General features: G+C 40.5%; 1 protein-coding gene across 4 annotated transcripts in view; it reads right to left on the minus strand.

Moving 5' to 3' along the window:
* LOC149138227 (ARM repeat superfamily protein) overlaps positions 1-27,290 on the minus strand; it is a 161,823-nt gene that overhangs the window by 118,050 nt on the left and 16,483 nt on the right. For 2 of the 4 annotated variants that reach the window (XM_089449625.1, XM_089449627.1), the window contains one exon: positions 10,050-10,110. In XM_089449625.1, the coding sequence (XP_089305751.1) occupies positions 10,050-10,110 (61 nt within the window). Of the gene's footprint in view, positions 1-10,046; positions 10,111-27,290 lie in introns of all 4 variants that reach the window. The other 2 variants (XM_089449624.1, XM_089449626.1) reach the window with 1 other exon arrangement.

Here is a 27,290-nt window from a genome sequence, read left to right on the forward strand (position 1 = left end):
TTTCTGACTGTTGAAATTTTTCCTTTCTTCTTTAGGCAGCAGTCTGAGTTCTTCAACATATCTATTTTCAGATTTATGAGTGAAAATGTCCCAGTTAAACATTTTCTTCTTCCATTGATTGTCAGGATCATATGGACTAATTCCTTTGTAGATTTTTAGAAACGCAGTAATTTCATTGTCTGAAGGAATTTCCACATGCCTTGGAATTTTATTTTTGGGATTTTTTCTGTATGATGGAATTTCTGATCCATCCGTGAATCCTAAACCCTGATGGTTGTTTTTCTGTGTTGACTGAATAATTATTTCTTCATGAATGTTGAAGAAATTTGTCTTAGTATATTCTTCTTCAGATTTACTTTTATCTGGTATAAAAGTAATCATATTTATCCTCCTTCTGTCTTCTTCAATATTGCCATGTGGATTTGGTGGTTGTGAAGAGAATTGACAGAAGGTTTTAGAGCAGTGAGGATGGTCACAGACAGCAGCTAGGGAGTTACCGGAGGAAGCAATTTCACTCAGAACTAACTTTTTTACAGTGTTTAGAAATGTAGGATCAACTGAGAATGTGGGAGTAGTATTTACAGATGTAGAAATGTTAACAGAAGGTCCACCACGCTCGGTTCGTGACTCTGGAAAGATGGTATGGACATTACCATCTCTGGTGGTAAAGATTGTGGAGGAATTTACAGGAGATGGTCGAGTAGGTTTTCTGATGGATTCCCATTTAGTAACCCATTCTGAAGGAGGTTTTAATTCAGATCGAGGAATCATCTGGGGGGCAATAAGATTCATACCATAATCATGGGTAATCAAAGTGGTGAATTCGGATTGTGATGATGACAGTAAAAACATAGCCATCTGGTGATCCTCAGTAGTCATATTCTATAAAAAGACTACTCCTTCCATGGTAAAACATAGATGGGGCTTGCAGCACAGTTTGCACACTTTTTCCCATTAGAGGGAGAGAGGCAAGATTTCTTGGATATGTTTTGATTATCCAGGTAGAGCATCAGGAGTTGAGCATGGACCAGTTTCACATACGTATCCCTTGCACAGGTGTCCATGCATTGGATTGGCAAGAGATCATGGGCTGGTATCCTTTTGATGGAGTATCATTCTTAGTCAGGAGCGTTGTATTGCAGGAGCCCTCAGAGGTGAGGGATATCTCATGCTTCAGTTGGTAGCAGGATGTAGGCTGGCCACTCATCAGTATTTCAACACGGCATCAGCATGATGAGATTGACCTTGGTCTATGCCAAGGGTTGGATTGGAGAGAGGTGATGAGTTGGTACGCAGTGGATGGAGCAGTGTTCATAGCAGGAGTCGTGGAGCATTGATGCTCCTTGGTGGTATTGGGATCCAGGAGGATTTGTTGATGATAGGTTCCCTCGGAGATTGGTCTGGGATCCGAGCATTGAGGAGTCCGTTCATGGTGGGTTGACACAGGAGCAGAGCATCACCCAGTGGTTCGTATGGGATCCTGGCATTGAGTCTCAGTTGCATATGGCCTCTAGATTGGTCCACATAATTGGATTGCTTGAGGGCAAGCAATCTTGGGGCGGGAGGACTGTCATGTCCCCATTTTTATTCTTCTTCATAGTACTGCCAAAGTGGATTTCCAACGCAGTAGATGACCAGGTCAGTGGAGCAAGGTTTATGTCATCAACAGTCTCGATGGAGTTTCGAGGAAACTTTATGGGATTTGATGGCATTCACTTGGCATATTCCATCATCCACACAATTTGCCTTTCTTTCCGTCGCATTCCGACAACTTTCAGAAATCAACATTATTATTGGGCATAACTTAATTAATTATGCTCGAGGTGGCATTCCGAGGAGATTAATTGATGGAACACCTCAGTGTAATAGCTCGTTGGAACCGGAACGAGAAGATCTACAGGATGGGATGCTGAGAAGAGACTTCTAGTGGCCGAAGAGAGTATGGTGGGCGATTTGCCATTTTCCTTGGTTAAAAATGACTTTAATTAGTCATTTAATTAAGGAAAATTAATTAATTGGAGAAAAAGGGAAAAAAGAGACTTAAGTGAAATAAAATAAAATTAAAAGTCACTTAAGATAAAGTCAATACAAGAGCTTCTAGAATAATAATAAAATAAGATGCTTCTAGAGGCTTGGAGATCTATCCATCAGATCTATAAAAGGGGAGGAGGAGATCATTTGGGGACATCTTGGTTTTGATATTGTTTCTTGTATGAGAGGTTGAGAACCCGGTTCTCTACTCCATTGGTAGCCCTAGGACGAAAACCCTCAGGTGATATAGAGAGATTGGGTGAGCACCCGTCTCCCCTTGGTTGATTCATTCAAAATCCACAAGTGTAGTGATTGATTTCATGTTCAGTTTGGAGGTCGGTTTCAGTATTATTATATATCTTGGAGGGTCATTCCCAACTATTTTATTAGCATATATTTCTATAATAAAGATGGATTTTATTGTTGCATTTCTCATTGTTCCTCATGTTGTGATCTTTTAATGAGATTTTGTGCAATTTATAGATTTATGGTTTGGGTTTTACAAGGCAATCTTCTGGTAAATGCATGATAGTTTTATACGAAGTACTTGTTCTAAAGATTTTTGATTTGGGACATTACATGTTCCATCAATTAATCTCCCCAGAATGCCACCTCGAGCATAATTAATTAAGTTATGCCCAATAATAGCATTGATTTTTGAAAGTTGTCAGAATGTGACGGAACGAAAGGCAAACTGTGCGGATGATGGAATATGCCAAGCGAATGCCATCAAATCCCATAAAAACTCCTCAAAACTCCATCGGAACCCCTGATGACATAAACCTGCTCCACTGACCTGGCCATCTCCTGCCTCGGAAATCCACCCTGGTTGTACTATGAAGAAGAATAAAAATGGGGACATGACATTTGCATACTCCGAATTTCATTAAGCCATTCTGGGATAGTAATTGAAATTGCAAGTAATGATGATTCTTCGTCTTTCCTAGACAGAGCATCAGCTACTACGTTGTCCTTCCCTTTCTTATGTAATATATCCATGTCAAAGGCGGCAATTTTTTCGATCCACTTTTGTTGTTCTGTAGATAGTGTTTTCTGCTGGAGGAGGTGCTAAAGACTATTATGGTTTGTTCGTATTAAGAACTTACTTCCCAAGAGATATTGTCTCCACTTTGCTAATGCGTGCATAATGGCGAGCATTTCTTTGTTATATGTGGACTTGAGACATTCTTTCTTGTTGAGCTTCCTGCTTTCAAACACGATTGGGTGACCATCCTTCATTAATACTACTCCAATGCCAAAACCTGAAGCGTCACATTCAATTACAAACGGTTTTGAAATGTCTAGAGTTGACAATACAGGTGCATTAGACATAATTTTCTTCAAACCTTCAAACACTTTTCTGCTTCATCATCCCATCAAAATGAGTCCTCCTTTAAAAGGTTCTTTAGGGGTGCGGTTACATGGGCATAGTTTTTAATAAACCTTCGATAGTACCAGTCAACCCTAAGAATCCTTTTAACTTGGAGATGTTAACTAGTTTAGGCCATTCTTTTATAGCCTTGATCTTATTAGGATCTATTTTTACTTTATGTGTCCGAGGTACTCTACTTGTTCTTTTCCGAAGGTACATTTGGACATCTTTGCATAGAACTGATGTTCTTCTAATATGGTGAGGACTTGCTGCAGATGTAGCAGATGCTCTTTCCACGTTTTACTATAGAGAAGAATATCGTCAAAGAACACTAACACAAACTTCCTTAGATACGGGCGAAATACCTCATTCATCGTGGCTTGGAAGGTTGTCGGAGCATTAGTTAATCTGAAGGGCATTACCTTAAATTCATCATGACCTTCATGTGTTCGAAAAGTAGTCTTCGCTATGTCCTCTAGCCTTATTCTGATATGGTAGTATCCCAATCTCAAGTTTAATTTTGAAAAGTATTGGGCTCCATGAAGTTCATCTAGCATTTCATCCATAAAGGGGATTGGAAACTTATTCTTGATCATTACCTTGTTCAGCCCTTGATAATCCACACACAGTCTAAAGGATCCATCCTTCTTTCAGACAATAACCAATGGAGCAGTGTATGGCCTTCTACTCTTTGTGATGATTCCACACCTTAAAAGATCTTGGACTAATCATTCGATTTCAGTTTTTTGGTGGTGTGGATACCTATACGGCTTGATGTTGACAGGGTTTGACCCTGATTTGACTTATGTGCTCAATTTCTCTTTCAGGCAGCATCTTCATAGGAAGACCTTGGAACACATTTTTGTGTTTTTGGATCAGCTTTTGAACTTCAGCTGGTAGTTCTTGAACTGCGGGTGCTTCTTCGCTAACCAATCTTGAAACCGACATCTCCAACTAATGACATTGAACTACATATGTTGGTGCTCCCTTCTGAATCATTTTCATCATCTAGGATGATGATAAAATTTGATTCTCAGGGGGATGGAACCCATATAACTAGTATTTCTGCCCTTCCCATTTAAATTTTATAAATTGCTTTTGATTGTTGGCAGAGTAAGTACTTAGGGTTTGTAACCATTGGATACCTAGGACCACATCCACTCCTCCTAATGGTACAATGTAGAATAGAGATTCTAGATTATAGTCTTGAATTTGTAATTTGACTTTATGACATTTCCCTACTTTTTCAATTTTCTTACCATCAACTACCATAACTTTCATGTTGGGCATCGGAAATGCGAAAATGTTGAGCATTTTCGCCATAGTTGAGTCCAAAAAGTTGTGGGTGCTACTGGTGTCGATTAGAACCATTACGTTGTTCTTTTTGATATGTCCTTTTAACTTTAATGGCTGCGGCTACAATATACCTGTCATGGTCGATAATGACACTTGCAAAATATTTTCGTTATTTGGTTCTGGAGAAAATTGTGGAGAATCTTCAATTCTTCTACGTCTGATTCTTCACTGTCTCTGAATCATTGGTTGCTTCACATGTATACAGGTTCTTGGTTTCTTTTCCCTTAGCACATCTATGTTTAGGGTCCCATTTTTTGCCACAATGTTTGCACTTACCTTCTTTCATTCTTTGCATTTCCAAATTAGTTTTTTCTCCTTCACGAAGATGTGGTGGAACATATTTTGTATTATCCGTGTTCGCAGTTTGGGGAAATCTTCATCTCGAATATACTCTTTCAACTTTCGTGCTTCTTTTTAGCAACTTTTGCTTTGTCTTACTTCTTCTATAGAAATGATGTCATGAAGCTCAAGCTCAGCCTAGAGATGGGGCTTAAGTCCCATGATGTATGATTGAATGAGATGAGTTTCTAATAATCCAGGTACTCGTGAAGCTAAAGTTTCCCATTCTCTAGTGTATTCGTCCAAATCTCCTTTTTGCTGTCGTCTGGTGAGTGTTGAGAAGAACTCTTCTTCCTTGACACCTTGGAACCTCTTAAAGAATGCATTTTTGAATTTCTTCCAACTGATAGCAAGTGTCGTCTTTTTCCACCACATATACCAATTATATGCTTCGCCTTCCATTTGCATGGATGCATGCCTGATCTTTTCATCATCATTGTCAATACCATAAATCTCAAAATATTCTTCTGCTTTATTGAACCATGCAACACTGCATTTCTCGTTACCGTCAAATTTGGAGAGCTCAAGTTTTGCTCTTCATTGATATGTAGCAACTGGTGGAGTGAAGAAAGGGTATTGATTCGAGAATTGCATATTTGAGTATTGATTCCAGAGCTGCATATTTTGAAAATTCATGTTACTATTTTGTTGATTGGCCATGGACGATGCTTTTGGAGACTCAGGGTTCTAAAGTGAGTCTGATGAGTTTGACGTATCCAAAGAATTTGGATGTTGAGTAGCTTCGTTATTCTTGGGTATTTGATCAAGAGTAATTTTCAACTTTTCACAAATACAGTTCAACATTGTCATTGCTTGATTATGAGTTATTGATGTTGCATTATGATTTCGATCCACCTTATCTGAAAGGATTGCATGATCCTTTTTAAATTCGTTATGATTCTGCTCGAGCTAACTCTCTATTCTCTTTGTTGTGTCTTGGAGCTCCTCGATTTTTTCGGCATCTTTGTGGACCTTAGTCTCGAGATCTATCAATTTTTTATTAAAATCAACCATCGACATTGATGAAGACATTGATCAGGTATGTGGTGGTGTATATTTATTCAGCTTAACCCCCCCCTTTTTTCCTTAACTTGCCCCTATTTTTACTATATATATGTATTTTTTTTAATTATATAATTATGAATTATATAATATAATTATACAATTATAAACTATATAATGTTTTAACTATATAATATATAACTTATAATGAAACGATATGGAACAAGGAAACAAGGGTGACTGTTGAGGGATGCGACAGTCGGGAATCAGAAAACAGCGGCGGAGGTGTGTCGGCAGAAGTCAACGACTAGGAAGGGTTTACTACCGGCAAATGTAAGTAACGTGGTGGGGGTCGTTTGGCATCAGGGCAACGTTGGACAGGCGGCAACGGTGGGAAGAACGATGAATGGTCGGACTGTCGGAAAGAAGGATGACGCGGTGGCGACAACGCACAGGTTACCCGATGGAGAATTTTAACGGAAGATACAGTCACACAGAAGGCAAAAAGAATGTAGGAAGGTGGCAAAAAAGTAGCAGAGGAACAACGGTGACAGAATCGGATCTGGGTGCGAATGTGAACGAGACAATGGAGCGAAACAATGAGACAGACAATGACGGGAAAACGACGAAGGACGAGACTTGGATGCTAATTCTTGCAGCGGATGACAATGAACAATAGCAAAACAGTGCTATTGCAGGCCAGGGATCAATTGTTCTGATACCAGATGGAGAATACAAGCTCAGTAATAGACATAAATACATATATTTTTATTCATGAATGAATGATGATTTTTACATATAAGGGCCCGTGGCTTATATATTGCCTCGGGTGCCTCTTGGCGAAAGGGCATGGTCTTCTGATCGTGCCCTTTTGCCTAATTAACCTATAACTACAAACTTATTAAATTTTTACATAACAGATCAGCTTGACAAACTGTTGTTTCCCCCGAGTGAGATCATTCCATATATGCAAAGTGTTCTACCCTGGCTACTCAGGCATGTCCCCAATGTTATCCCCTTCTTCTAAACCTATCTTGGTAGGGAAAGGATCGCCTCCCCTTCTTCTTTGTCTCCTGTAGGTGATATATGCAACAACTCTGAAACCATTCAACCCTCTTACTCCACAAGCCGGTAGAATAACTAGCTCTGATACCACTGTAAAGGCCCCTGGCGAACTGACTAGCAAATTTGTCTGGTATGTCACTCTGCTGATCTGTTTATGTGACTGCTTGCAATATTTTTTTTCTTTTTTTTGTAGTCTTAGGTGGTTCAAAGTTTATTTTCACAAGTTTACACACAGGCAACACTTGAATTCGAAGGACAAAGAACAAGTGTTAAGAATATGAGATGGACACAGCACTGAAAAAAAGATTATTACTTTAGGGAACACACACATGGACTCATACATGCCTGGATAAATTCTGGAGTGAACAAATGTTGGGATTGAAGCTGCCAGCAGGTCTGGATCATCCTTCCATCTCTCACGCCCGATACTCCATGTGCATGGCTTAGATCTGGTGTGTTATTGATTGTTGTTTGGAAATGATTCGGTCACAGAGCATGCACCTGCCAATTTTCCACTGATACACCCCTTACAGGCTGAAGGCTGAAACTGGACTATCTCCCTTATCCGTCCTCCAATACTACACAGTAAATTACTGTCTTTATCCTCCTCAGGCTCAATTCCCACAGGTGGCATGAATTAGTTACTAGAATGTTGTTCCAGGAGTTGTTAATGGAATATTGGGTTGATTTGATACAGTCTCAACCCTGCATATTTATTCCCCATGAACTGGTGGTTGTAGGTTATAATCCAAGCCAATGTCTGTCCACACAAATCCGTGACACCTCTGCAAACTGACTGCATACTCCTCTGCGTGAAAGATAACCTGAGCCCTTGGCCCCTTGCTTACAAGCTCATATCAAGCTATCCACAGTTGTGCTTGCTTCAGACATCTCTTGCAAGTGCCCACACCACGTTTGCCCACCAGTGCCGCCTGGCTTGAATGAGAATTGTTCCCTACAATGCTCAGGTCATCACGTGATTTTCAAATCAGTTCGTTGTGATAAATCGTGGTCCCTCCTACAGCATCCCCTTCATCCACAGCGCACTAACCACGCAATGTTAATCGACAGTCGTTAAACAATATTAAGCATTCCTTCGACCCTTCCCCACAAGGCAACGAACTTGCAGGAGGTGGATCTGCCCTCCTGCAGCTTGTACAGCTGAGCCCGATGACTGTCTCTTGCCCAGCTAGGGGATTGGCTCCCACATCAGATTAAAGACCCAATCAAATTCGTTGTTGTGGCCCCATTCATCCCTCCTTCCCCTCCGAAATCTTACCCGAGGCCCACTCTCATCCCCTTGTTGAATATTGTAGTCTGATGGGCCTACAACTCTGACAGAGAGCACTGGGTCAGGCACTCGATCCACTAAACTTAGGTTACTGAACTCCTCCAGTGACTAAATCTGATGAGAGATCCGTGCGATCCCTCCCCTAATCAGGCTAGGGTGGCCACCGAAGCAAGAATTTCTTCCAAGGGTTGACATCCGATGAAGAGATGAGATACTCCAAGTGCCCCAATCAATCTCCACAAGAAAAATTCACAATCATGAGAGGAATAATCCATTTTTCCTCCTTTAATCTATGTTTTCTCCATTTCCAGCCTTTCTCCCATTTTGAATTTGTTTTCCCTCTTCTTTTAATTTATTTGTTTTTTCCAAAGTTTTCCATCACTTTATTTATTTTTGGTTTTTTTGGTCAATTAACCCATGACTACTTTATTACTAGTTGACCACCCCCGCCCCTCTTTATTAATGATTCTTCTATGACTCTAGCCCCCAGAAGTCATGAATGAGCTAGTGAGTCATCCCTCTGTTGATCATTCGAGACGGGACAATACAAGTTCCTTATTGCAATTTTCTCCATCATTTGCACCCAGTGGATTGTGCACATTGTTCTTCCCCCCGACACTTTCCACCATTCCAACATTGAGTAATCACCATCTGACAAGGACAATTGCATCATTGCAGGAACGTTAAAACTTTAAAATGAAAGACACATTCAAAGTTTTACCAACTCCTTTGAAACTCTGAGATGACTCAGTTATGGCCTTTGAAATGGGAGGGAGGAATTTGAGGCCATAACAGGACGGTTACAGTGTTCTCGACCTGGCCCTCTTCTCCGAGAAAGGTAGACATTACTTTGGTTTGATACATATCTACTATTTTCATGCCATACACTTTATACTATATCATAAATAAAAAGATAAATAAAGAACATAGTAAAGTATTTTAAACATTGTCTTATGGAGATTATAATATTCTTCTAATGTTTTAGAAAATCACGACGACACATATTGTTCTCTTCGATTCTGTGGCTGCTCATTAGATGCCGCTCTCCTTATTACAGGATATAAAGAATAAACTAGAAGTCAAAATATTGACTATCAATCTCGACCAATTGGTCTTAAAAGTGGTTGACAGATATACAGTGTTTCATTTCATTCCACTTCAAAAAATATCAAACAAAATGCCAGATTAAGTGCCTCAGTCCTCAAAAATTACAAATTACAGATGCCTGGAAAACATCCGAGTAAAAACACAAAGAAAACTCAAGATGTGAATTCCAAAGTGGCAAAGTACAACCATATACAGTGACAAGTTGTGTATTCGACCTAAGGGAGTTTAAACCAGTTCATCAAGCATACAAGTTCAGCATAAGTAGGTGATAAATATACCAGATAATTTGCCCTTTGTGGCACAGACCCGTATGTTATCCTTCCTACTTTCAATACGAAGAGGATCTTCATGTAACTCTTCTGTTTATTTGTTGCAACTCCAGTGCACTTTTGAAGTAATATAAGTTCTCATTTCAAAAAAATAAGACATGATAAAAACTAATACTTGGATGCACAAGAAAATCACCAAGCATCAAATACATACCACCTTGGCTAACAGACGAAAGTGCTCGGGTTTGAATATTCAGGATGTTCTCCTGAGCTGAGACCTGCACAACAAAATCTTTTTGAGTGCTGCCTTTAGCCAAAAGCTCTAAGAAACAATGATCTAATCTTGCAAATAAATACAGATTACTTGAAAGACAAGAATGTGAAAATAAATTACTGAAAGTCAAAAGATGACAAACTGTTAATACTAGCTGATAGGAATGCTCCCCTCCGCTTGTGTGTGTACTGTTTCTGCAAAATCTAGTAGGCCTGGTGCAAAGCCCTACTGGGTGGGGCCAGACCTTATGGCAACCAGAAAAAGGGTTGCCACTGTCACCTAGCAACCTTTATCCTGCTCTTTAGCGGTATTCAACCACAAAGGGGGGCTTCCATGGATCACCTAAAGGATATTCTAATACTATGGTTCCAGGTGATGAATAAGAGGCCTTTAATGTCGGGATAGAAAACTGGCAAGGCCTGGAAAGGACTAGATGTTCTATACTAGGATTCAAATACTCTATGCCTAGACCAAAGATAAGGTTGCTATAAGTTAGGGTTTGATTGATATGCAATAATAAGGTGCACAATGTCATATAGCAGCCAAGGAAAAGGCCTTCTAATGATAATCAACAACAAGGGAACAAAGGCCTTCCAATAGAGACTAGCATTAGGTTAGAAATTTATTTTCTATGGCTGTTAGGTATGCATACACAGCAAAGGAAAGATGATGTCAGCCCTAAATGAGGATGGCTAACCATGCACTATGCTAGATTCTGCCTTTATTTGATTTATAGATGCAAGTCCTAATTTATGAGCTGCAAACATCCCCAAAATTCACTTTTATACATAAATTTGCCCTAGAAACAAGGTTACTTGGGAGCGGGAGCGAAAACAGGGAGCGGGAGCGAAACGGGAGCGGGAGCGACACTTTCAGAAGCTCCCGGTTTGGGAGCAGCGAATCCCAGAGCGTTTTTTATATATATATATATATATATTATATTTTGATGCATATATGTCAACAAAAACATGTAGAATGATGAATTAGACATAAAAAACATAGATTGAATCATATAACAACAATCATCTAGAAGTTATAATCTTCATCAACCACGTCCACAAGTTAGTAACATAAAACATATTGAGTCTCATGAATTATGATTCATCAATCTTAAAGTTTCAAGCTTTCAAAATTCTATATATAACATTTATCATCATTGATCACCACAGTGGTACTTGTAACCTAAGTGTAACCATTACAACAAGTAATATCTAACATGAAATGAAATGAAAAAAGTTTCAACTTTCACAAAGCATCATATTCATAATTCATTACCAATGAGTTATAATTGCCAACTTCAAACTTCAAAGTTCAAACTTAAATAACATATATTGTTTACAAAAAATATCATAATAAATATGAAAGAGTCAACAGTTATAAAAACTACTAGAAACTAGAAAAGACAAGTAAATCTATCATCTACATCTTCCTCTTGCCACCACGAATAACGTCTAATTTCTGAGCAGGTCGTGGTGGTCTTCTAGGAGTCTCCTCCTACACAGTCCCACGACTAGAACCAGAAGCCGCATGCCCTCCACGTGAGGATGTACATGGAGGCAGCGACAGCAAAGGAGCAAGACTTGGAACTCGAGCACTGCTACTGGATGGTGGGGGTGGCATGGTTGTTGCTTCATCTTCCTCTCTCATAAGTTCTGCTTCCAGTTCCTCAAGATGTATAGTGCCATCCTCCAAATTATCGTCCTTTGGGTGGTTGTCCCAAATTTTATATGTTGGATCCTCATAAGCCCGACCACAGTAATGACTCAACAACCTCAAGTTGTAGTGCACATAAACCAAGCTTTCTACTCGGTTTTCATTGAGTCTGTTTCTTCTCACATTATGTATTTAGTTGTAGGTGCTCCAACACCTCTCTGCAGAAGAAGTATTTACAACCTGTGAGAGAACTTTTTTTGCCAATTTTGGTAAAAGTCCCATGCCGCCATATGCTTCCCACCATGTGAGAGCATCAAATTTGTCTCTATCTTCCATTGCATGCAAAGAACCAAACAAACCAGTGCAACTGAAGTATCTGCCTAATTCAAGACGCAGATTAGCACATTCCTCCCTATTAGGTACCAACTTGTCTAATGCTTCCATATATCCTGTAGCTACCTTTGGATCCATATGGGGTTTGACCCTAACCCCACCCCCAGGTGCAGGTTGGCCCAACCAAGTTGGAGAGTAGTATTTTGGCGTAAGGATATACGCCAAGGCATGTAGTGGAACATTAAGTTTATTCCACTGTGTACACACACAATTGTGAATCAGTGTATACAAGTTGGGATCATCTTTCTGAACAACATCTTTTATTTGCCCCAACATGGTATCCATCTGCTCATACACCTCCCCAATCACTGGTTTATCTGTATCTGCAAAACGAATCATGTGATAAATGGGCTTGGTGAATTCCAATACTTGCCTCACACGTGCCCAAAACTAACCATCAAGAGCGGTCTCCTCCACCTGTTCAAAACCTTGCCTATCAACTACATTTGTAGCCCTTTCTTTTAATATCTGCTAGTGTGGACTTGATACCATGCTAGCCAATGACTCTCTTACCTTCAAAAGGCGCCTGAAGGTGAGGTAATAGCTAGCAAATATAGTCTTCGCAATCTTCAACAGCTCCAATCTTGAGTGACTGCGGAAAAGCCCATGGGAATTGCTATGATTTGTAATAAATTTTATCATTTTTTGCCTCTCTTGTACAAATCACCAATCCATTTGTATTCTTGGTTTTTGTTCTTAATAATATCATGCATCAAAAGGTTCATTGTGTGAACCAAACACCCAGACCAAAATATGTTGGGGTATTTATCCTCAATAATTGCTCCCACTGCCTTACAATTAGCAACATTATCAGTGATGACTTGGATGACATTGTATGGCCCAATATAGTCAATTGTTTCAAGTAGTGGTTCTGCAATGTTGATGCCAATCTTGAACTTGTCTGAGTAATCATATGTTGAAAGAAAGATGGCACCACTAACAAACACAGCAAGAACACTTATCAATGGCTTGCCTTTTACATTTGTCCATCCATCAAATACAATGGACACCCCATGCTCAGTCCATGAATTTGTCATTCTACTCAAAGAATGTGATATTTTTTCTTTTTCATGATCAAGTCCAACGGTTCTAGCCTTGTCATACCCAGGGCTCTTGTATCCTTTAGGGGCATCATTTATGGCAGAAACCATTTCATGCCAATAAGGTGATCGAAGAACATTGAATGGTATCCCACATGCATAGAGAAACTGGTAAACTTTTGAATCCACATCATTCCTACACCCTTCATCAAGGAAATCTGATATGGTTCTACGCCTTAAAGAGATGTTTGGTGACCCTGTGCCTCCATATCCACTGCCATAGGAGGATGTTGAAGGAGTTCTTTGTGCATGTGATTGTGAGCTTGGTTCAAAGAAACCCTTTGATCTTTTAGATTTGTATTGGGCTTCCTCCTCTTCCCTTATGTATTTGGCTCTCTCTGCTACTGACACACCTGTACAAGTTTTGATTCCTATTTGTTTATTTCCATCCCATGGCCTTTTCCCACAGAGATGCTTTTTGGCACGGATGTATGAACCTATGTAATTATTGTTGCAATGGGGGTAGTGAAATTTAGTGGTTCCACCCCCTTTCCCTGCTTCAGGCCTAGTAACATATTTCCACAATGGGGTTAGGTCTTGTTTAGTTTTTTGAGCTGAATCATGTTCACTCTCCTCCAGCTCCTCCTCACCAAGGTACTCCTCTCTGAGGTTTTCATCAAATCCACTATAACCCACTTCTTCATCCCCTTCTTCTTCATGTTCATCCCTCCTTTTTCTACTCCCCAACACCATAATAACCAGGAAAGGAACCAAGAAGAAGAAAATGCCAAGAAATATAACCATGATGTTTGAAATTTGAAGATTTGAATTTGCAAAAAAATGGAATGGGAATGGGAATGGGAAATAGAGAACAAAAATTTATTTATTTATTTAGCAATGAACATAAAAAAATAATTGCTAGATTAGAGTGTAGATCCTACCTCTTTGGCCTCCAATCTCCCCTTGCAAGCTCTTCCAACTCCTCTCCTTGCTCCAAATTCTCTCTTGCTCTCTCTCACTCTCTTGCTCTCTCCCACTCTCTTGCTCTTAGAAATGAAATGAATAATGAGAGGGAGAGGGTTTATTTATTTCCCCCCCTCCCCTCCTCTCCCTCCCTTTTTTCCCTCCCCTCCCCTTCCTTTCTCCACACCGTCGTCGCCTCTCCCACGCCGCGCAGGCGTCGCTCACCGTCGGACGGGAGCGATTTTTCCAACTCGAGAGCGGTCGGGAGCGATCGCTCCCCGACGGCTCCCGGGTTGGAAAAATCGCTACGGGAGCGACGCTCCCTAAATCGAATTGGCAAAAAACAGGGAGTGGTTTTTTTGTTAGGGAGCGTGCTCCCGACCCACTCCGGAGTCGCTCCTGACCGAAGCACAGATTGGGAGCGGGATTTCGGGGGGGGGGGGCTCCCCCGCAACCTTGCCTAGAAATCCTAGTGGCTAACCCTAGACGTCTAGGAATGGGAGAAAGAAGATGAAATTTGATAGAAATTATGGATGATCAACACACTAATGATTAGTGCCTTATCCTACTAGGTTTTAATGCAGTCTTTTAGGGCTAAATTTCAAGAGAAATACTTTGATGGAGTGCGGGGGGATGGCTTGGACATCCACTTTTAAAACCATAACTATTATTTTTGTGAGGGGAGAAATTAAATATAGGGAATGCACATTTAGAGTCTCCTTATCAACTTTAAGCAAAACAATTTTGCATGGAATAATGCAGCAATATTTCAACAACAATTAAACATTTAGTCATGGCATAAATAGAAACCCTACTTCATACATCCAATATGCAAAATATCAATGATAAAGCATTAAACTTACAAAATCCTACAAAGAAGCACTTCTTTCAATCCCAGAATAAGATCTCCATGCAAAAGATCAACTCCACAAGAAAATCACACCATCAAAGATCACATCTTGCCCATTGTAGCAAAACAGAGTAATTTGCACTCTCTTTGGAGAGAAGAGAATAGAATGTGTGATGATGAAAAGCTTGAATACAGAAAGTCTCTATTTATATGAGACTTATCTCCCACATCTCTACAACAATAGAAGTAAAAACCCTTGATTACAAGCTTACTTTGAGTGTTCCATGAGAGATAGGTTACAAGCCAACCTCATAGCTCAAAAACATAACAAAAGATGTTAAAAAGGCACACTTGTGGGAGAAAATGCCTCGTCCAGATGACATCATCCTCCAAATCAATTCTAAATGCCACAAGTGTCAAGGGGCTAACGAGGGCTTTATACTCTAAGGACTAGCTCCATGTCCATGGGAATGCCTCCAAACCAAGATGTCATCACCATGGTACCCAACATCACCCTTGAAAGGGCAAGAGGGATGACGTGGCACTTTCCTACTCAAGCATTGGGACTAAAAAGTGATATCCAAGCCCTCCCCTATCAACTCAAGGATAACCATCATCATTTGTGCTCTTGAACAAGTAGCGCCCATCAAACAATGTCAAGACCAACCTAGGGGCGTCCTGGGTCCACTAGGCACATCATCAATATCTCCAACACCAAGCTTCCAAGGCTTAGCGTTTCAACATTTGGGGGTACCTCGGAGTGTCAAGCACCATCTGGAATCATCAATTAGCCCAATACTCTGCTCTAGGTGGGAAACACTGCATCAAGGTGGTCATATTTGCTCTTTGGAACATGTAAAATGGCCTCTTGTATGTTGTTGGATGGACTGATAATCATGTCCCCAAAGGCTCTACTGCTATGATAATACCACCTGAAAAAACCCTCTCAGATTCAAGTGAGAATCAACAATCATTAGGGACAATAACCATAAATGCATCATAATGAACCATACCTAACGTTGGGGGCACAATAATACTTCACAATGTCACACAAAGCTCACCTTCAAATGTCTAACTAGATCAAGTTTCGTAAGCAAGTTACCTCCTTACGTTAGGGATGGTTAGATGGATAACCCTATTAGGTGTTTCCAACCCCGAAGGGGAAGTGACATATCCCCAGTTAGTGAATCAATCTATAGGTGTGTGTGAAAATGGTGGCTACGAAGTGGGAAAGACATCAAGGCAAGATGCCATAGCCAAGTGAACAACTAATGGAGGTCAAGCATTCTAAGTACACAGATGTAAGGAGGGAGCAATCATGGAGGCATGAATTACGGCTTTCCCCGACCTGCTTTTTCCACCCCTCTGGTGCAACTTTTACATCTTTATGATCTGCTTTGATTTGGGTCCATAGCTTGGAAAACAAGCTTGCCTTTTGGGATTTTGCATTTCATACCCCTTGAAGACGAGTCAGTTTATCGCTCATCAGGGTTGGGCCAATATAAGAGTTCCTTTTAATAGATGAGGCATCATGTGTGTTGTAACTTTTCTTTACCTATTCAATTTTCTTCTAAAATTGTATAATTTTAAAAAAAAAGTACGTTTCTTGCACTTTGTAATAGATAAGTTGACATATTTTATAAATGTCGCTTTAGCTTTGGGCAAATAAAATATTTTTTATTTGTTTTGGTTGTCGCTAACGCGCAATAAACTCCGTGAATTTTCCAACGACTTGGATCTTGCCCATCGCAATCAAGAGCTCTCAATGCATTGTGGGACCCCCGTAATCTCGACATTTAACAAAGGAGTGGGGGTCCACAATCCTTGGTTTCAGTGAACCACCGAACATTACGTGGTAAGCACGCGTGCATTGCGCAACCCCCCTCTCCCAAAACCACATACCGTCGACACCCTCGTCCCTCCTCCCCCCCCCTGCAAACCTCTTTCCCGCCTAACCATTACTCCCACCAAGTTTATCCCTCCACCATTCCTCCATTATCCATCCACCAAATTTGTTATCCCCATTTCCCCCGCTATCCGCCAGCACATAACCGCCAAATCATTTAATTAATCTGCGCTAACATTTAAAAAACCATTAAACGTTCCAATCATTAAATTGTCAATGGATATATCATTTCTTTAAAAAACCAAATTTGTCTTGAACTTCTTTGGTCAATTTGTTCAAGGTTGTAGTGTTGCAGGGAGTGCAGAAAGGTTCCAAATTCATGTAGCTGCTTTATTCATCGTCTGCACTATTCCAGGGTATCCAAATCTTCTTGTTTTCTATTTAATTTCAAAATGAGTTCTTCCAAAGGGAAAAGTAAGTTGCAGATTGAAAACCCTATGCTTCCCCCAGTCCCAAATTTGGATGAATTACCACTAGTAGACCTAGATTTTAAGATCACAGAGACCAAATGTGAGTTTGATTTGTATGAATTGTATAATTGGGCTTTCCAGAAGTTTGAAGACGCCAGCGATGAGTTTAGTTTTTGGGAATCCATGTTACCTCAGTTCGCCTTTCCTCAAACCCACCATTTTCTCGAGTTTGTCTCCTTGTGCGAAAGCCGATAGTTACCTAGTCAGGGAGCAATAGTAGCCAGAAATGGTGAAACTTTGTTATGTATAACACCAGAGTCCATTCTTCAAGCTTTGCAGATTAGTCCTTCAAGCTCCCTACATTCTTTTTTAGTTGACTCATTAATGGAAATTTACCAGAAACTTACTTTTCAACAAAGAGCCAATTTGAGTCTTTTTTGCCAGAAGGTTCTGAATTGCCACGCCATAATCCGCATTATTCCTTAGCTAAATTTCCCAAAATGTCTAAGCAGATAATCTCCATGGTTTTTTGTCTTCTAGGATATCAAAGTGATGAATGGGTTGATGAAGTCATCCTAGGGTTCCTTTTTGTCTTTTCATGAATAGTATCTAAGATAAATTGTGGCTAAAATTGAAGAGGACAGAAGGTTTTTTCCCAAATGATAAGACAGAAAAGAACCTTAGGATGACTTCATGAACCCATTCATCACTTTGATATCCTAGAAGACAACAAACCATGCAGATTATATGTCTAGACATTTCGGGAAATGTAGCTGATGAAGAAGGCGAATTATGGCATGGCAATTCAGAACCTTCTGGCAAAAACAACTCAAAAAAATTGGCTCCTTGTTGAAAAGTAAGTTTCTGGTAAATTTCCATTAATGAGTCAATTGAAAAAGAATGTAGGGAGCTCGAAGGACTAATCTGCAAAGCTTGAAGAATGGACTCTGGTGTTATACAAAATAGAGTTTCACCATTTTTTGCTACTATTGCTCTATGACTCGGTAAATATCGGCTTTTGCACCAAGAGACAAACTCGATAAAATGGTGGATTTAAGGAAAGACGAACCGAGGTAACATGGATTCCCAAAAACTAAATTCATTTTTGGCGTCTTCAAACTTCTGGAAAGCCCAATTGTGCAATTCATACAAATCAAACTTACATTTGGTCTATGTGATCTTAAATTCCAGGTCTACTAGTGGTAGTTCATCCAAATTCGAGATTGGGTGAATCATAGGGTTTTCAATCTGCAACTTACTTTTCCCTTTGGAAGAACTCATTTTGAAATTAAACACAAAACAAGAAGATTTAGATACCCAGGAATAGTGCAGACAATGAACAAAGCAACTACGTGAATTTGGAACCTTTTTGCACGCCCTGCAACACTGCAACCTTGAGAAAATTGACCAAACAAATTCAAGCTAAATTTGGTGTTTTAAAGAAATGATATATCCGTTGACAATTTAATGATCGGAACATTTAATGGTTTTTAAACGTTGGCGCGAATTAATTAAACGATTTGGCAATTATGCGTTGGCGGATAGCGAGGGAAATGGCGATAACAATTTTCGCAGATGGATAACAGAGGAATGGTGGAGGGATAAACTTGGAGGGAGTACGGTTAGGCAGGAAAGTAGTTTGCAGGGGGGGATGTTGGTGGTATGTGGTTTTGGGGGAGAGGGGGGGTGCGCTTGCTAGGTAACTTTCGGTGGTATATTGAAACCAAGGATTGCAGACACCCCCCCCTCTTCGTTAAACGTCGAGGGTGCGTAGAGGTCCCGCAATGCATTGAGAGCTCTTGAATGCGATGGGCAAGATCCAAGCAATTGGAAAATGCATAGAGGTTATTGCGCGCTGGCGGCAACCAAAACAAATATAACAAATATATATATATTTGCCCAAAGCTAAACCGACATTTATAAAATATGCCAACTTATTTATTACAAAAGGAAAGAACGTAAATTTTTTTTAAATTATACAATTTTAGAAGAAAATTGCATAGCTAAAGAAAAGTTACAACATCGGCTCCATCTGGGCACTGCTTCCCCCTACAGGATGCAGAGAACGTGCAAATACATGTGCCTTCTCCTCAAGCTATGGAGTCATTGCTGTAGAAAATCACACTTGCTCTGGAAATGTAAAGCACACTAATTATTTATAATGATGATTAAAGCAAGCTTTCTTAGTACTGAATGTAATGTTTCAAATATTGCCCATTGACTGGCAGTGAGTAATATTCTCCCTCCAAATTCTGAAGAATGAATGTATTGTTTCCTTTAATTTCTGCAATTCTAGAAGGTCCTAACCAGAGGTTGTCAAACTTTCCATGTTTTCCCTTTTCTTCTCTCCTTGCATCCCATCTTAGGACTAAATCTCCCTGTCTGAAGTCTCTTTCTCTAGCTCTTCTATCAAATAAACTCTTCATTTTATCTTGATACTGGAGGAGTTTGTGTTGAACTTCTTCCCTATCTTGATTGAGTTCAATGATCTAATTGATTCTTTTTGAGAAATCATTAGTTTCCTCATAAGAATCCTGCAAAAATTTCATCACTGGAAATGCCAATTGAGTAGGAAAAATAGCTTCAGTACCATAGACTAGTTGAAATGGAGATTTACCAGTAGATCTTTTGGGTGAAACTCTATTTGCCTAGATTGCATACTTCAAGTGATTGTCCCAATTTCTTTTATGATCTGCTAACACCTTCTTGATAACTTTAATCAAGCTTTTGTTTGATGACTTTCCTAGTCCATTCCCTTGTGGATAGTACGATGTAGAGTGATGTAAAGAAATTTGGTATTTTTGACAAAACTCAATCATTTTAATGGAACTAAAAGCTTGAGCATTATCTGTAATTATTTTTCTTGGACAACCAAACCTATATAAAATATTTCTTCAATAAACTTCATGACAACAGAATCAATTGCATTTCTCACAGGGATAACTTCTACCTATTTTGTGAAATAATTTGTTGTTGTTAGGATCCACCTATGTTGATTATTGGACGATGGAATTATTTCACAAATAAAATCTACACCCCGTTGTAGGAAAGGAGCTTCAACCAATACTGGAATGAGAGGTAGAGCAATTAGCTTTTGTTTACCTACAAAAATTTGGAAGGAATGCAACTCCTTACTTTCAAAACATGTTAAAATTGGCAACTAGGGCAAAACTTCATGTGGGTCATCTTATTCATGGTTGATAATATTTTTATTAGATTCCTCTCGTCGAGAGGTGTAGGATTGATATAAAGAATATCCGATTCCGATAAGTATTCATGGAGATATGAATTTATTTTGAAAATGGAATTATTATCACGCCGACCTACAACTCATGTAGGCTCAGAAGCCCAACAGTCGCATCTATTCAAACACCAACATTGTGTATAAATACAGGAGGACTTTTCCTCATTTGGACTCATCTCATCACATCTCTCTCTCTCTACTGCGCAGAAAAGAGTCTCTTCTCTACTACGCAGAAAAGGGTCTCTCCCTCACACATGTGAAGCCGGAAGTTGCAACTACAAAAGTAAAGTTTGACCTGCGTGGACTAGAAGATCTCCTCATCTCAACTGCGCTGTAGGTTCATCTGAACCTCCTCTAGAAGCCGCAACTTTTAGTGGTGGAATCAAGCCGATCCGACGGTCGGTTTGTGAGATATCGTCTGCCCTAGTTTGATGATGAAGCCGCTAACGCTGATGTTGCTGATCTAGGGTTTGCTATTGCTGATATGAATCAGATTTATTGTACTATTTCTCTCTGCTGAATTATTGAAGATAAAAGAAGATTAGATCAAAGGGTTTCCCCACACATTGTGGGGTTTGTCCCTGGCTAGCCGCCACATCTTGTGTCTCTTGTCTTGGCTTGTTTTCTGTCAATCGTTTAATGTTCTATCTGCACTTTACTTTATGTACATGTGATTGCTAATCTGTGGAATATAATAAGGAAAAGAAGTAAATTGTTATAAGCATAGAACATACCATAACTTAACATGGTATCGAAGCTGAGGTGAAGACAAAGCCCGAGCAAGAGCAAGAGCAATCACCGAAGAGAAGATTGGCAAGGCTATCCTAAAAGAACGATGGGGTCCTCAACACTCTTTCCTGCCGAAGACAAGCTCCATGAGAAAGCTGACTATCACGGATGGAAGATGTCTATCGATCTAACCCTTGAGGATCAAGGAGTGTTGGATCATGTGAGAGGCAATATTGTTGAGCCTCCATCAAATGCACCTCTTGCTGCCAGGAACAAATGGAAGAACGGAGAAATTAAAGCGAAGAAGATCATCCAGGACTCTATCAACAAGCGCTTGGTGGCCTACATCTCTGAACTAGACACCTCCAAGGAAATCTACGATAGACTGGTGAGTTTATTTAAAGTTAATGATGCAAATCAAGTTTTGTTTCTTAGAAATAAGTTGAGGGAAATCAAGAAGGGTAAAGATGAAAGTATGCAAGCATACTGCTTAAGAATCACCGAGATCAAGAATGATCTCCTATCTATTGGGGAGACTATTACTGACAGAGAAATGGCAATCACAACTCTTGGAGGATTACCATCCGAATGGTACGTGTTCAGAACTACTCTTCTGAATAATAATGTAATTCATGGTTTCAAGGAATTAATGGCTAGATGCATTCAAGAAGAAACAAGGGTAGAAGAGCAAGAAATGCCCTTGCCTAAAGGTCCTCCTGCTGCTTTTTCTTCTCATGCTAAGAAAAGAAATAATTCTGGGTCTAAATCAAAAGGAAAGGTTGGACCTAAGGATGGAAGAAAAGGATGATGTTACATCTGCGATAAAGCAGGTCACTATGCAAGGGAGTGCCCTGATAGAAAAGACTCACACCGGGATGATGATCAAAATCCCTCTGATGGCAATCAAAGGAATGACAAATTCAATAGCAAAGGTAAAAGGAATGTTGGAAATCAAGGAAAAGGACAACCATTCAAGAAGGTTAGAAATTCTAGGATGTATTAAATGCACCTGACCTCAAAAAGAACCTGGTGTCCATCTCGATAATGGAAGACAAAGGCTACAAGGTAACCTTCAGCAATGGCAACGTACGTATATGGAAAAATAATGTTAAAGATGCCTTTACTCTTGGGTTTCGTGTTGATTCATTATATCAGGTCAATGGAAGTCCGCTAAGTGTCATGTCTTATGACACATCTCTTCAGTCTGAACTTTGGCATCGGAGATTTGCCCACCTTCATTATAAAGCTCTACCCGGTGTAAGACAAATGGTGACAGGGATGCCCGAATTCCGAGTAGAGAAAGAAGGTGTATGTCCAGGATGTGCCGAAGGAAAGCTCAAAAGGGGACCATTCCCCTCAAGCCAAAGCAAGACCTCCGATATATTACAGTTGGTTCACTCAGGCATACCTGAGGCTGGCATTAAGAGGGAGACTACTACACCACATACTCCTGAGCAGAATGGTGTGGCAGAAAGGAAGAACCGTACGATTGTGGAAGCTGTCTCTATGGGTAGATGATGTAACAATGCCTGATGTGGAGGAACCCATGGATCTTATTTATCCACCTGAGCCTCCCTCTTCTAGGAAGAGGTCTTCATGGCTTAGGGGGATACTTGATGATGCTGAAGGACATGCTGCACCTCGAGGAACCTTCCGTGAAAGTAAGAAACCTAACAGGTATCAGGGATACCTGACCATCATGAGCACGATCATACAAAATGACCCTCCATCATTCTCAGATGTTGTCAAGCATCAAGTATGGAAGGATGCTATGACCAAAGAATATGAGTCTATTATGGAGAATACTTCCCAGACCCCAGGACAAGACAATTGTCACTTCTAAATGGCTTTACAAGATAAAGCATGCAGCAGATGAAAGTACGGAAAAGTATAAGGCTCGTTTTGTTGCTCGTGGTTTCTCCCAGAAGGAAGGTATAGACTATGATGTGATATTTGCACCTGTTGCCAGATATATGACCATCCACTCGATCATAGCCCTTGCGGCTTCACAAGGATGGAACCTACATCAGATGGATGTCAAGACCGCGTTCTTGCATGGTTCGATCAAAGAAGAGGTCTACATGGAGCAACCCGAAGGATTTGAGATTTATGATCAAAAATCTCATGTATGCAGGTTGAAGAAGGCTCTATATGGGCTGAAGCAAGCACCCCAAGCATGGTATGAGAGGATCGATAGCTACTTGATGAAGCTGGGATTCACTAGGAGTGAAGCCGATCCTAACCTTTACTTTAAGGTTGAAGATGATAAACCTCTCATACTGGTGTTGTATGTGGATGACCTCTTTCTAACAGGTGCAGACCCTCTCATTCTCAAATGTAAGAGGGAGTTGGCTTCTGAATTTGAAATGAAGGACCTAGGACTGATGCACTATTTCCTAGGACTTGAAGTGTGGCAGAAGCCAGGGGAAATTTTCCTATCTCAAGGAAAATATGTGGTAAAGATATTGGAAAGATTTGGTATGATGGACTGCAAGCCTGTGACTACCTCGAGGATCTTAACTTTTAGAAGTTATATGGTAGTGATGTCAGACTAGATTTGGGAAATGCCTCTGAGTTTCATAAACTCATTCGCATTGATGTTCTTGGTGAACCTCCGTCCGAACATATGTTTTGCAGTTAGCATTGTGAGCTCATATTTAGTTGAGCCTCACTGGATTGATGCCAAGAATCTTCTAAAATATCTTCGTGGCACAATTACTAATGGGTTAAGATACACTGCCAGAGATGTGAGACTACTTGGATATACTGATGCTGATTGGGCAGGCAATGTGGTGGACCGTAAGAGCACTTCCGGGTGCTATTTCACCTTGGGATCTGCTTCGATATCCTGGATGAGTAGGAAGCAGAAGTCAGTGGCTTTGAGCACCGCCGAAGCAAAATATATTGTTGCTAGCATGGCCTCCTATGAGGCAGTCTGGTTGCGAAAGCTCTTCAGTGAGCTGTTTGGATTTACATTGGATACCACTGTGATTCTATGTAACAACCAGAGGTGGGATTCGATTATTGAGGAATCTCGTATTCGTCGATTGCTCCAGCAAATAGACATCATCTGGGATATGGTAAGTCGATGAGCAAGGAGGCTCCATCGCATTAAGATGATGTACAGGTCGATACACCTTGTCAAAGTCCCGAGGAAAGATCTAATCTGTGATTTTCCCAAACGACTTGGAGTCGTCAAGAAACCCTTGTACAAGGGTCCTGCATGTTGCATACATTGAGCTCTGGGAGCTCTGAGGGCTTGCGGTTCTTACTGGAGCAACATACGACCACAGGGTGACTCACCCTCCCCTGGTGGTGTGCACTGGAACAAGATGATTCGCTCTCTTGTGGGACAAGATGATTCGCTCTCTTGTGGAACAGGATGATTCGCTCTCCTGTGTAGCAGGATGATGTGTTCTCCTGTGAGGCCTGGATTGATGTGTTCTCCATGGCAATTGTAGCAGGATTGATGTGTTCTCCTGTGAGGCCTGGATTGATGTGTTCTCCATGGCGATTGTAGTAGGATTGATGTGTTCTCCTGTGAGGACAGGATTGATTAGTTCTCCTGTCGAGGCATCCTACCCATGCAATCTGGGACTCATTGGAAGTACCTCTCATCTGATCAATGAGCAGGGAAATGAAGTTAGGGACCATAGTAGTATCGATGGACGTATCGTTGTATCTAATGTACTCCCTACACAAGGATGACCTCCATTGATCTGGGATCAATGATACTGGTCTGGGACCAGTGGTAGGAGTTGTACCATACTATGACACTAACTTCGAGTCGGTTGAGACTGGTCTGGGACCAGTGGTACATACTCTGAGACTGACTTCGTGTCAGTGCAGTACTGGTCTGGGACCAATGAGAGTGGTACATACTATGACGCTGACTTCGGGTCGGTTGAGACTGGTCTGGGACCAGTGGTACACTCTCTGAGACTGCGATACTGGTCTGGGACCAGTGGTAGGAGTGGTACTTACTATGACGCTGACTTCGGGTCGGTTGAGACTGGTCTGGGACCAGTGGTACGCACTCTGAGACTGACTTTGAGTCAGTGGAGGATGATACTAGTCTGGGACCAGTGGAGTTGTACTCACTATGACGCTGACTTCGGGTTGGTTGAGACTGGTCTGGGACCAGTGGTACATACTCTGAGACTGACTTTGAGTCAGTATGATACATCCTCGATCATTTCTTCTTCTTCATAATTCGAACAAAAGCAGAGCAGAACAGAACAAAGCAGAGCAGCGCATAACAGAGCAGAGCCGTACAGATCAATACAGGGCTGAACAAGACAAAGCAGAACAGACAGAATAGAGTAGAGCAGGGCAAGGGTCAGGTTGTACAGGGCAGTGCATTTGATGGATGAATAGTAACGACCGATAGACAGATTGCAGATGAAGTTCTCCCTAGTTGAGAGGGAGTGTTAAAATTGGCAACCAGGGCAAAACTTCATGTGGGTCATCTTATTCATGGTTGATAATATTTTTATTAAATTCCTCTCGTCGAGAGGTGTAGGATTGATATAAAGATCATCCAATTCCGATAAGTATTCATGGAGATATGAATTTATTTTGATTATGGAATTATTATCAAGCCGACCTACAACTCATGTAGGCTCAGAAGCCCAACAGTCGCATCTATTCAAACACCAACATTGTGTATAAATACAGGAGGACTTTTCCTCATTTGGACTCATCTCATCACATCTCTCTCTCTACTGCGCAGAAAAGAGTCTCTTCTCTACTGCGCAGAAAAGGGTCTCTCCCTCACACATGTGAAGACGGAAGCTGCTGAAAGTAAAGCTACAACTGCAGAAGTAAAGATTGACCTGTGTGGACTAGAAGATCTCCTCATCTAAACTGCGTTGTAGGTTCATCTGAACATCCTCTGAAAGCCGCAACTTTTGGTGGTAGAATCAAGTCAATCCGACGGACGGTTTGCAAGATATCGGCTGCCCTAGTTTGAAGCCGGAAGCTGCTGAAACTGAAGCTACAACTACAGAAGTAAAGTTTGACCTGCATGGACTAGAAGATCTCCTCATCTGAACTGCGTTGTAGGGTCATCTGAACCTCCTCTGGAAGCCGCAACTTTTGGTGGTGCAATCAAGCCGATTCGACGGTCGGTTTGTGAGATATCGTCTGCCCTAGTTTGATGATGAAGCCGCTAATGCTGACGCCGCTGATCTAGGGTTTGCTACTGCTGATATGAATCAAACTTATTGTACTATTTCTCTCAGCTGAATTATTGAAGATAAAAGAAGATTTGATCCAAGGGTTTCCCCACACATTGTGGGGTTTGTCCCTGGCTAGCCGCCACATCTTGTGTCTCTTGTCTTGGCTTGTTTTCTGTCGATCGTTTAATGTTCTATCTGCACTTTACTTTATGTACATGTGATTGCTAATCTGTGGAATATAATAAGGAAAAGAAGTAAAGTGTTATAAGCATAGAACATACCATAACTTAACAAAACAACTTGGGCAAACAATGTGGGCCAATAGAATCCTGCTCTCAATATAGTTTCCCTCCAAGCATAGTGGCCTCCACATATTCCTTCATGAAACTGTTTGATTACTCCCTTTGTTTCACTTTCAGTCAAACATAGTAAAAGAATATTCAATGGATCCTTCCAATACAAATTTGCATTAACTATACAATATTTCATTGCTTTGAGCTTAAGGGACCTTCATTGATTCTTTGTGAACTCAAGAGGATATTTAAAATCTTCCAAAAAATGTACAATATCCTTATACCAGTCTGACAACAAAAACTTCTCATCAATATGTAAAGGAAGTTGTGCAGGTATCGAACTAGAAGAAGGTTCTTGTGGATTCTTCTCCTCAGGAATAGAAGAAGGTTCTTGTGGATTCTTCTCCTCTTGTGTACCTAAAATCTGCATGATTGAATTTATTCCCAACACTTTACAATTTGATTATGCCAGTAACTTAGCCAATCCTTGTCCTTTAACTAGCTTTGTTGGTTTGATATCCAA

The sequence above is a fragment of the Pinus tabuliformis genome, chromosome X (genome assembly GCF_031772625.1).
Source record: "Pinus tabuliformis cultivar Carrire ecotype Pingquan chromosome X, CPIR1, whole genome shotgun sequence".
In the NCBI taxonomy this organism is placed as follows: domain Eukaryota; kingdom Viridiplantae; phylum Streptophyta; class Pinopsida; order Pinales; family Pinaceae; genus Pinus; species Pinus tabuliformis.